This window comes from Gallus gallus, chromosome 6 (assembly GCF_016699485.2).
Source record: "Gallus gallus isolate bGalGal1 chromosome 6, bGalGal1.mat.broiler.GRCg7b, whole genome shotgun sequence".
Taxonomy (NCBI): domain Eukaryota; kingdom Metazoa; phylum Chordata; class Aves; order Galliformes; family Phasianidae; genus Gallus; species Gallus gallus.
Genome location: NC_052537.1, coordinates 34877585 through 34890084, shown reverse-complemented (window position 1 = coordinate 34890084; position 12500 = coordinate 34877585). Strand labels below are relative to the sequence as shown.

The following is a 12500-nucleotide window of genomic DNA, read 5'->3' as shown; positions in this document are numbered from 1 at the left end:
GCTGGGATAGCTCGCCGTTCCTTCAGCTGGGAAGCAGCAGTTCACAGTGTGCTTCGCCAGCCTTAGCGGTGCCTGCGTCAGGCTCGCTGTCTGCCGTGCCGTGGTTCTCCTCTCAGAGCGAGGAGGCTCCCAGGAAATCACAGGGTAATTATTGATTACAGGCCTGGGCACGGCGCGAAGTCATCTTGAAGGGGGAATGGAGGCACTGCCGCTGTCTTTGAAGACTCTGCTCCCATTATGTATGAGGTGTTTCATCAATATCCCTTCTTGGATGAATAACATGCATTATACACGGGAAATTTCAGCTGCTAAGCTGGCTTGCTCCCTGGCCTTCATCCTCAAATTGCTCCTGCTCTGGCTTTCTGCACTGCTTTTTTTGCCCTCAGTTGCAGGCGGAGGGCCAAAGTCCTCCTCCCTTACACGGAGATGGAAACATGCAGCTTATGTGAAAGCAGGTGCACAAGCTGGACAGCCAGAAAACACCTCCACCTCAGGCCCATACCTGCAACACAGGGACAGAACCACAGCTCTGCAAAGCAAAAGGAGCTTGTCCAGTGGTGAGGGCAGCTGGGCACAGCGTGGCATGCAAAGAGCAGAGCCCCAGGGCTGCTGCTTGTCACAGGGCAAAGGAAAACTCTTGTGTGTGTCCAATTTCCTCTGCTCTTGTTGCTCTAATAAGCCATCTGGTCTGCAAACACAGCACTGCTCCCTGCTGCAGTACCCGGTGCTGCGATGCTCGCTGTGGTCTCAAGCAGCAGGTTTGTAAAGGCACAAATAAGGAAAAGCCAGGAAATTCATGATTGGCCAATTTAGCATTTCCTTCACCATTTCATGAACTCACAAATCAAACAACTCATGCGTAGGCTTCAAAACAGTAACAAGGTCCATTGTTCTTCATCATACACAGCGGGGACTAATGACCATGGTACATTAAGAACAATTAATCACTCTCCATGATAAACGTGCAGAGATTTGCCCGAGGTGTAACACCTTGAAGTCACACTGCAGAGAAGTGGGAAATACCTCCTAGGTTGCTGAAATTCCACATTGAGCACCAGACCAATCATTGGAAATTCCAGTTTTCAATTAGATTAAAAAAAAACACAAAAACCCAACAAAACAAAACTAACAAAAAAACCCCTATGCTGCCAACAGGAAAGGAACCAGCTGCATTCGCTGGGAGCAGCCAGCTGGTACACCAACAGCTTCTGCAGGTGTGGAGGAGGCAGCCCTCAGCTCCCAGGCTGTGCTGCAGCACTGGCGCTTCAGAGTCAAACTTAGCACTGATGGGTTACAAGGAGAAATGTTTCATTCTGTGTTTGGAGTGCTCTTACGTACCTTTCCCCTTTTTAAAGAGTTGAAGGAAAAGTGAGAACACGAGATGAGCACCTGGAGTCATGTCAGAATTCAGGCTGCTGGGGCAGCAGTAACGCATGTGTGCATGATAGCTGAGTTATGGCAGCATGATGACCGCACTGCTCTATGACTGCAGCACAGTGACCATGTGAAGGGGTTCAAAGGGAGAAAAGCACACAGTGGGATCGTTGCTTTGGCCACTGACCACCTGCAGGAGCGCCCCTGGACTTTCTGAATTCACCAATCTCTCTTCTGCTACCACTAAGTTAATTGTTAACGTATTTATCTACGTAAGGAACCGTGCCTTAACACTTGGCACAAAAGTAAGTGCAGGAAAAGAAGCACTTATTGCGAAGTGCTTCATCCTGAAAGCACTTCATATTTTTAAGAGTCCTCTTGTAAAGCTCAGCTATAAGAAAAGCAAAACTCATACTGTCCTCAGATGACGCTGCCACAAGAAAAAACAATAAAGTTTGACCAGAGCATCAACTAAGACAACAGCCAAGCATCAGTCCTTATCACAAAGGCACTGCTGATGCGACTCGTGTCACCCAGGGTCACAGCACGGCACTGCAGGCGGCCGCAGCCACAGGCTGTGAGCGCTGGTATGAGAGCTGTGGTTGGGCAGAGATGCACGAGGAGAGAAGCCTTCCTGGTGGCGGGTCCTCGTGCTCATGCTTATGTTTATTCTGCATTTTTAAGCGCCTGGAGAAATGAACAGGCACTTTCAAATGTAAATGTGAAAAAGCAAATAAACACCAAATCCTTAACTTAGCAGTACTGCAACTCTCACTTGCAGACAAACTGAAATGTGCAATTTAAACCATGATGATGCAGCCTTTACCCCACGTTTCTACTAAATAAGTTTAAAAAGAGCTTCTTCAATTTTTGCCACATATTGCCATATTCCTTCCAATATCATTCTCATCTACTATATGAAAGGAAGAAAAAGCAAGAGGGAACACCCAAATGGTATAAATACTCACAGAAGACAGCACAGTACTCAAAACATTGAAGGCACTCAGCCCATACCTCATCATCTGAGTCCAAAAGATGGTGCACTGAGTGATTTTCTTAACACGAAATAATTTGTACAAAAGTTCACCATTAAAATAAAGGCACTCTGCAGATTTCATACAATTTGACTCGCACCCTTAGAAAACAAGTCTGATGATCTGCATAACAACAGAACAACTGCATTTTGGTTTTGTTCTGCTCCTTGCAGCTGCCATCAGATGTTTAAGAATGAGAAAGTGCAGCAGCAAGAAGCACCCTATTATTTATAAGAATAAAACCAGCTATTAGCAGCAGACACAGCTGAGTTTTGCAAATGTGAGCCTGTAAGAACAGCTGCTCCTTTCCACATGTAAAATTGGCAATCTTTTTACTGACATATTTCTCCTACAATTTCTAATGCAAACCTATGCCCCCATATGTACAAAGTGCCTTTCTTGTGAAGCACACTAAAGAAGAGTACGTACAACTTGGGGTTCATGTGAAAGACACAGCTATCTTACCTTTGGTAGCACAAGAGATACGAGCCCCTTTTTGGTTCTGTTATTATGAAATCAGTTCAGTTAAAGAATAGATGTTAGAAAATGAGCATTGAAATCACTGGGAAACGATTCCATTCATGGATCAACAAGAAGCTATTGCAAAAAGCAGACTTCTGTTTTTACTGGTTTTGCTTTTTTTTCACTTTTGTTTTGATGTTTTTAATCCTGTGGCCTATCTCATTTCATGTGATTGACTTCTGTCACGAGGTGTTCGGGAAAACACACCAGTGAATGGGAAACGGTGAGGAGGAGCTTTTCTCAGGTCATGTTTCCCTCTAAAAACACCAGCATCCTAACCATTGCATCACAGCACTTGTCTGTTGTCTGCACATGTCCGAACTGGATAACACGGGTGCAAAGAGCTGTGGGTGCCCCATCCCTGGAGGTGCCCATGCCCATGGATGTATTGCTGGGGGCAGCCAGCCCGCAGCTGGGGAGGGCTTGTGGGCTGTGTGTGTGCTCCCAACCCAATCCTCCATGATTCTACAGCTACCACGAGCCGGGCACTCACCTTGCTGCAGCATGGGGTGGTGGAAGGGCGGCAGGGGCAGCTGCTCTGTCCTGCTGGGCTCACAGAAGTAGGCGTTCAGCCAGGCTGCACACTGCTGCAGTGGCTCCGGCATGGAGGTCACACTGCCACTCAGCTCACAGCGCATCGCAGCCTCCGTCCTGCGGGCACAGAGATGTCAGGCTGTCAATGATGAAAGCAAACATTCATACTCTTTATGATCTCAAAAACATTCAATTCCAAGGCACAGACTCCAAAGCTTTCTTTTTCTCTGACGAAAGCAAGGAGAGTCATAAGAGCAGTAACACAACTTCACCCACATCACCTCCTGATACGCCGTGGCGATGTGAGGTTGTTCAGATGTGTTGTAAGAAAATAAAGGATGGGTGAGAAGGAAAGACCACTCTTAAGTGGGCAACCTCAGGGAGCAATGGAAGGAAACCACCCCGGCCCGGTGGAGGACACATCCTGGCTGCCTGTGGGGATGGAGAGAGGCTCCTCCACGCACCCATGGGCACAGCACAGCCCCCAGAGCCCTCCTGGGGAAGGAAGAAGAGGAAGCAGCTTTCTGCAGAGCCAGCGCTTTCCTCTTCCGCCACCCCTTCCAGCGACGTTGGCAGGTTTCTGCTTTCCTCCTCTTATTGAATTGGAAGGAAGCAATTGAGAACTCATTTGATTTTCAATGGCAGCTCATGCTTTCAGGATGCTGAAGAGCAAAGCAAACGAACAGAAAGCACCCACAGATGAAAATGTCCTTTTTCTCTAGCTGCTTTTTTCTTCTTTTTTCTACAGAAGTGCAACGCCTGTATGAGAGCACTGAGAACACGAACACCACACTTGCAAATATTCAGCCCTTCTCCCTGAGCTGTAAGCCCTGGGTTAAGCACAGCAGTGGCAGGGAGGAGATCACGGTGCTCTCCTATTGCTCCATGAGACCACTCAGAACCACAGACACTATTTTCATCACATCAGTAACCAAACAGCCCAGCAGCATGAAACCACTTAGAGAGCAATATGGAGACAACACCAAGAGCAGCTGCCAGACCACCAAGCCCTGCCAGAAACCTTGTACCCGGATCTGACAAACCTCAGCTACACCATCCTGATGCATCCTGATACTGCAGCTTTTCTTTTCCCCCAGCTGGAAATGCATCCGGAGCCCAGAACAAGTTCTCAGCTGGTGAAAGTCAACAGAACAGTCAGCTGCAATAGGTTGGATGTGTCACAAAGGGGTAGAAAGGAGATAAAACTGCTGAAATACCAAAATACATGAGGGACAGCAGAAGAAAACCACAGCAATTCTGCCATAGAGTTGTGGGGAAAAGGTAAAATCAATTCACTGCTATGCTCGAGACGTGCTGCAATGGAGAGGAAATATTTTGTCAGTTACCTCCTAGCAGAAAGCCTGAGAAAATGAACTGCATCGTGTACCAGTAATGGCATAAAAGACACCAGGCCCGCTTTTGCCACAAGGCACCTTTACAAAATGACCCAATGCCTTCAAATGCTTGATCCACAAAGGCTGACGGAGCTGAACACACCAGGACAGCCGTGTAATCAGGCAGCCACCCGGCCCTGCCTCCGGATAGGACAAATGACGTGCAGGCAGGAGCTGTCCCAGGGTTACTCTCAGAAGCAGAACTCTCGTTCGTCTGGTGTGTGATCAAACGGACCTGCAATTTCCCCCAGCCCCAATTCATTTTCTGATTAACTGTTAACCACTGAAGGCCACATAATTACTGATTAGAAAGTGGCAGAGAAGAAGGGGGACACAGAGGCGGACAATTAAAATTCTCCAGCAGCAGCAGAATATGACGAGTTGATGGCTTGGAGTGGAAGAAAAAGGGAAAGAAGAACCAGCTTTAGATCCAGTTTGCTAGAAATAAAGTGCAGTCCTTCATCTCTTTCCATTTATTTACCAAACCACTCACAGCTTGTGATTTTTTTTTTTGGAGGAGGAGGCAGATGGGAAAGGGAGAAACTATTATCAATTTGCTTTATGAAACCGATCTGTATTTTATGTTTCTTTGCTATTTAATAATCTCTTTGCTAAAAAAAATAGGTGTGAGAATCATAGGATGGCCTGGATTGAAAAGGACCACAACAACCATCCAGTTCCAACCCCCTGCTATGTGCAGGGTCGCCAACCACCAGACCAGGCTGCCCAGAGCCACAGCCAGCCTGGAGAATCCGTGCATAAACATTTTGAGATGAATATGTGTATGGCACAGACCTCAAGCCAAGCTCCCAGCACCAAGGATCATCAGTGATTCCGCACACGCACAACGCTCCGCAGAATAGGGCTCAGTTTTACTGTGGATTGTTAGAGCTACGACAATATCATAACTACAGAATATAATAATGCCTTTGAAATCTCCAAGAGAAGTTGGGAGACTTTTCTGCTCCATTTATCCAGAAGAGCATAGAAAGCACTCAGAACTACAGTAACCTTATGGTTTTCACATCATCTTGCTTCACATACTCGGGAGCCTGGAAATGATTTGGGCTATAATACTGCTATAAAACTGAAAGAATATGTCCCCTCATGGCTCCGCAGCAGCAGCCCAAGAGCTGTGCCCGCTGTGTCTGCAGCTCACAGGGCCTGCCCATCCCCTGCTCCAAGCAGGAGCCACCAGCCCCCAGGGTGCTCCCATCACTGCCAGACCCCTCTGGGCCATTGCCTTGGGGCCATTCTCCCATCACTTTGCCATTTCCACATCTCCGATCTCTGCTTACTGCCACCATCATAAAAAGCTAAGCTCTTGTGAGGCCCCATTTGGAGTACGGTGTCCAGGCCTGGGGCCCCCAGTACCAGAAGGATGTGAAGCTCTTGGAGTGGGTCCAGAGAAGGGTCACTAAGATGATCAGAGGGCTGGAGCACCTCTCCAATGAGGAAAAGTTGAGGGAACTGGGCTTGTTTAGCTTGGAGAAGAGAAGGCTCCGGGGAGACCTTATTGTGTCCTTCCAGTATTTGAAGGGAGTGTATAAACAGGAGGGAGAACGGCTGTTTATGAGGGTGGATGGTGACAGGACAAGGGAGAATAGTTTTAAACTGAGACAGGGGAGGTTTAGGTTGGATATTAGGAGGAAGTTTTTCACCCAGAGGGTGGTGGCGCACTGAACAGGTTGCCCAAGGAGGCTGTGGATGCCCCATCCCTACAGGCATTCAAGACCAGGCTGGATGTGGCTCTGGGCAGCCTGGTCTGCTGGTTGGTGACCCTGCACATAGCAGGGGGTTGGAACTGATGATCATTGTGGTCCTTTTCAACCCTTTTCAACCCTATGATTCTCTGCAAGAAGAGTTGGTGCTTTCTAAGAATACCTTGATTACCTTCTATGTAGGATACAAAGTCAATTCACCAACATGCACGCTGAGAGGTTTGCGCTGGCAGAAGTATTCAACACTTCATCTTAATTTTGCTTGGTTAGAAATGCTAACAACCATTCCTAGGAATTGGACAACATTAACAAAGAAAAAGACAGAACATCACTAATTAAAGGCATCTCCTACCAGCCCTTCTCCCCTCCTCTCCTCCTCCCGAAGTTGCATGGCAGTACTCCTGCAAACTTCCTCGTCATTAAAAATTCAACTTAAAACACCAGCTGCCTCTAAAAGCCTTTTCTGAGGCTTCAAAGCCACACTTTGGTCTGACTAAACCACACGTACATTTCAAAAAGCAAGTCTAAAGCGGTCTCAAAACATTCATGAGAAGAAAAGGAGAGCAGATTAGGTTACGGGAAACCGTTCCCCCTCTGCTCAGCATTCGGCTTCCTTCTCAATGCCCCATTCTGCACATTAATCACTATTGGTTGCTGCTGGTTGCTACCTGGAGTCTCACAATGTCCCCATTCCTCTCGTATTTTTACCTGGTCACTGAGTAATTAATGCTTTTTTAAAGTTGGTTGCTTCCATGCAGCTGAGGTCTGCCCTGCGAGGTTCCTGTCCCAGCCATTCCCTTCCACGACTTACGAGTTTGAATACAAGCAAATAAAGGAAAACAGCCTTAGCAAAGGCTGGGTGAGAAAAGCCTTTAGCAAAGGGGGAGAAACTCAGCAATATCACCTGTTTCACTTTAGCAGACTCCTTCCAAACCATTTGACGAGACTTGGAAGTTTCTAACACACTTCCAAACTGATCACGTAAGCAGCAAATTGGCTTCAGTATCGTTCTCAATAGCTTATCTGTCAGGAAAACCAGAGCAACGCCGTGTCTCATGCTGAAGAGCCTCAGTGGGCAGCCATCTCCTACACTGCTAGGATTCTAATTATCCTTTTTATTTCTAAGCATCTTTTTGCCTTCGTCAGCTCTTAGTAACACGTAACTAAAACATTACAAGATGTACCTCGAGTAGTGTGATTTACAATAAGGAGAATATGTCATAATGGCTTTGCTGACAGTTTCCTGAAGGGAAAGCTAGGAAAATGCCACGACAGTGTTGTATCAGCACCTGCTACATATGCATATATTTATTTGTGTATCTATATAAATAAAAGTTACGTACATATCCGATATCATTGCTAGGTTGAACACAGCAGATTATGTGAGCTCTGCAGCCTCCTACACCTGAGCGCTTTATCCGTCGATGCCCACCTCACCCTCTAGTGGTTTACCTAAGAAGTCTGTGAAGTGCTGCAGATGCTGAGCTAATGAAGATCCCCCTTTATTTCAATTCATTTTAAATACAAAATAAAAAAGCTCCCCAACTAACACAGAAATTGCAGCTCCCTATGCAGCTACACTGCACTCAGCAAAGGGCCACTGGCACAGACGGGCAGGCTCAGATAATTGCATTATTATATTACTATAACTACAACACTTCCACTCAGATAACAGCAGGGATAAAGACCTAAAATAAACAGAAAATAAGAAATGGAAAAAAGACAATGAGTGCCTGGTTTTACGCAATTTCTTATCACAGAAATCTAGGTATAGTTAAATCTAAATGTATTAGCCCTAATTAAGAGAGTTATGGCTCTAGAAATCTGTGAGCACACATATAGAATCATAGAACCATAGAATGGCCTGGGTTGAAAAGGACCACAATGACCACAGAGTTTCAACCCCCCCCCTGCTATGTGCAGGGTCGCCAACCACCAGACCAGGCTGCCCAGAGCAGCACAACACTCAGCATCCCCAGTCTGAAGAGGAGCTCCAGGTTGAGGTAAATAGGAAGAATTACCGTCAGTGGGACCTGTGTATTCTTACACTGCATTGGTCACAAGATTTCTTAGAGGCTTTTCCATTACCAGGGTCCAAAAATTACCAAGATATGTCCAATAAGGATGAAAAATGCTCTGCTAGGAATGCACTGATAAAAAAGGGGGGACAGAGGGAAGAAATACAACTGAAAAAAAAAAAAAAAAAAAAAAAAAGCACCACAACAACCAAATCCAACAAACCACATCTGTATTTTGAATAGCGATGTTACCAAATCCCTTCTTCTTTCCTCAAAATTTCCCCAAAACAATAACAACAAAAGAAAAGAGATTACAGAAACCTTCCCCGAGCAGTAAGACCATGGGAGATGCTGAGGTCTGCTGGACCAACCTGTTTGGGTTCAAGGGAACCAGACCTTGGCTGCTGCCCCAGCAGTCATCGAGGCCCAAAGCAGGCAGGCACCTCCTGAGCATGCATCTCGTGGAGCTGATCTCATAGAAGGAGTTCTCTGCTATAACTCCATGAATCCATCAATCTGCCCATAGCTGGAGAGAAAAACATTTTTGAAAATACTGCCCAATTACAGAAGAACTCCTGTCATCACCTCGGGAAAGAGTTCTGGATGGAGATGTAAGATCATTCAGAGGGTGGTGACGCACTGAACAGGTTGCCCAAGGAGGCTGTGGATGCCCCATCCTTGGAGGTATTCAAGGCCAGGCTGGATGTGGCTCTGGGCAGCCTGGTGCTTGGTGACCCTGCACGTAGCAGGGGGCTGAAATGAGATGATCATTGTGGTTATTTTCAACCCAGGCCATTCTGTAATTCTATGACCATGAAAGAAACAAAAAAACCTCAGGAGCATCTGACAGGACCAACCAAGTCTCCAAAGGATTCAAGACCAGTGAGAAAAAGGGCTCCTTGAGTCATTAGGGGGAACTCCTCAGGGCATTTTCCCCATGCTGCAGCCTCAAAACCACACAAATCCATGCCCATGAAGCTGTGCCCTGCTCCCCTGTGCTTCTTATTTGGACACACTGCCCTTGGTCAGGCTGCAGCCCCAGCCAGAACCTCCCCCAGCTCCTGGCACTGAGTGCTGCAGATTTACCTCTGCCCTCACCACCACCATTTGGGGCAGTCAGGGACAGCCACCCCCCACAGCTGGGGACACAGCACATTTGGACAAAGTCTTGAGTCACTCTGCAGACCCTCAAGAATCCGAACAGTAGCTCTTCTGTCAGTAAATACATACGAGAGGCACACATAATTTAAAAGTTAAGGTATTTCACAGCTTCTTCAATAGCATTTCCTCACTTTATTTTGCCAATGACTGAAGCTGACTCTACACGCTGGCCTCGTCCATGTGAGGCCAACAGGAATCAGACCTGCACAAAGAACTGCCGTGCCTGAAAAGCAAAGGCTGTCTCACTGTGCTCCTCAGACCTGCACAGCTCTGCAGGAGCAATTCGGACAGTTGTCTTTCCAAATAGTTTTTTTCAAAGAGGAGCAGCTGATGTGATACTTCCCAAATGCAAGAATGGGTAATAATTAGAACAGAGACACGAAGATGAGGCTCAGTCATGCAGCGCTATTCTTTATGTAACATACATACATTCAGCTGGCATTTTCAATGAAGCCTTCGTTGAGGAAATAAATAAAAATGTATTTTATCAACATCTAAACGTCACTTAAATAGCCTTTCTTTGATAGATGAAGACTACAGCCACCCCAAAAGTGTGGATGGATTATCTGGTCTCTAATGATTCCAAAACAATTACAGGATGCAGAGCAATCTCGTTAAATTTTATTCAAAAGCTTACTACACTCATGTTTTCTCTTATTTTTCTATCAATGAAACCCAGGAGGTTTAAGAACAATTCATTATGTATGAGACCCAACTTACAGTGCTTGACTGTTGATTAATAGGAAAGTTTGCTGTATGTACATTTGCAACATTAGATGCATACAATATGCTAACTTATTCTTTCACTGAAGCTAATTATTTACAAAAATGACTACTTGAGACTACAATTTATTAAATGCATGCATCCAGTCTCAATTTGGCCCCAAAAGACAGCCTGGAATGAAGATCTTTTACTTGATGTGACAACTTCTAGAAACAGTGTTATTAATATTGTAAATGTGGCAAATAAAGAGTTCAAATAGCCATATGTCTGCGCTGCATTTTTCCCCCACAACCGAATGAGCGAACAAAGCAGCCTTTTAAAGCTTGAAATTCACAGGGAAGCACATCCTTACATGGTTTAATTTAGCTTCTTATCACTGGAGTGTCTGTATGACAGTAGGCACAGATTGAAAAAAGGAGGAGAGCTGCAAGGCACAGAAAACACACCGCAGTTCTTGTCGGAACGCCCCAACCACACTTCCTTATAAGACCTACTGAGAAGCAATTGGAGCCTTTATGGAAGAGGATAAGAACTTTAAACTTATTAAGACTTACTCTTTTCCATACAACCTTTGCGATGTTTTCTCCATTCCACTTTTTTACATATTATTAAGGGTAGAAACTCTCATGGATACCTTTTATCCCGAAGAAGCAGCACCTGCACAGATCTCAAACATACAGATGTACCTCTTGAGTAAAACACACAGACACTCAAACAGATCGGTCTTCTGCAATTAATGATGCTACGTGTAGGTACCACATGGAGGTTGCCAACGAAGGCAGTGCCCACGGCCAGCTGTGATGCTCAGGAAGATGCTGTCTGCTTACTCTGTGCTCTGAATGTGTGCCAGCAAACACTTTAAAGAAGGCAGTGGGACTCCCGTCTTCATATGCCAAGATAAGGAAAATCAATGTCAATGCCCCAAAGACTCAAGTGATAGCACTGAAGGTCATTAAATGCTACTCACTGCCCTGTACCATTAAAGTTTTGATTGGAATCCTATATAGAGAGACACAGATTTCAAACAAGATCTTGCCCTGGGACACAGCACTGTAAGACTGTGGAGAAAACAAAACAATCAGCGAGAGGTGGACTTCTCCGGGAGCACAAGGAGCAGGTTCAAGGAAGACAACACTGTGTGATCTTGGCTTATTTCTTCCTGGACACATTTATCGTGTTTCCAGAGAAGCATACCTCATTACAGACAGAGATCTCTGTTAAAACAAAGGCAAAGTGCAAAGACAACCACTAAAAACCTATGGTCCTTCAGCCACCAGGATGGCGCCGCCCATCACCCAAGTGGGTCGCCCACTCAAGTACTGCTTCCTACTTTCTCCCAGGCAAATAATTTCCAGACTAATTCCTGTTATCTCCAGATTTCATTTGGTATATTTCTATTTCACAGTAGCAGACAGGTCAGGAAAACCACAGTTCTGGTGCTCAACAGTGCTGTGAGGCTGCAGAGCCTTTGTGGCCAGCCCCAGTCCAGACCCCCTTCCTCAAAGAGACCTGCTTCCCTCAGAGGGAATGGTTTTACTCCAGGTGTGATATAGAATGGATGGCTGGGAAACCAGAGCTCTGGGAACAAAACAAGAGCAAATCAAACTGGTGGCATAACACACTCAGCACTGTCCCAGGGCAGCCAGAAAAACAGCAACTGCAGGAGAAAACACTGCTCCACTCCTCCTTCCCGGAGACTGAGCATCAGCAAAGGACTGAACTATTAACAAATGAATAGCCTCCAATGGCCCAGCAGCTTGGCCATACCTACAGAACCAAAACATTCCTTCTATCAGAGTAGTTTCTTCATCCACACTTCTGTTTCAAATCAATGGGGTCAGTGCAAAACAACCAGAAGATTTGTCTGAAAAAAGAAAGAAGTTCTCTGTGTACTGTTTTACAGGAAAGGACCAACCCGTTCTGGATTGAGAATGGGGGAAATCAAAGGCAGCCCCTCACCTAGCAACAATCCAGCAGCTATTTCATGGGAAACACGGGAAGGCCAGAAGCAAATACCC

At 45.9% G+C, this 12500-nt stretch overlaps 1 protein-coding gene across 6 annotated transcripts in view; it reads right to left on the bottom strand.

The window, feature by feature from the left end:
- The window catches only part of MGMT (O-6-methylguanine-DNA methyltransferase), a 141791-nt gene that overhangs the window by 25723 nt on the left and 103568 nt on the right, over positions 1-12500 (bottom strand). For all 6 annotated transcript variants that reach the window (XM_025152041.3, XM_025152042.3, XM_046943093.1 and 3 more), the window contains exon 4: positions 3424-3581. In XM_025152041.3, coding sequence (XP_025007809.1) covers positions 3424-3581 — 158 coding nt within the window. The remainder of the gene's footprint in view (positions 1-3423; positions 3582-12500) is intronic.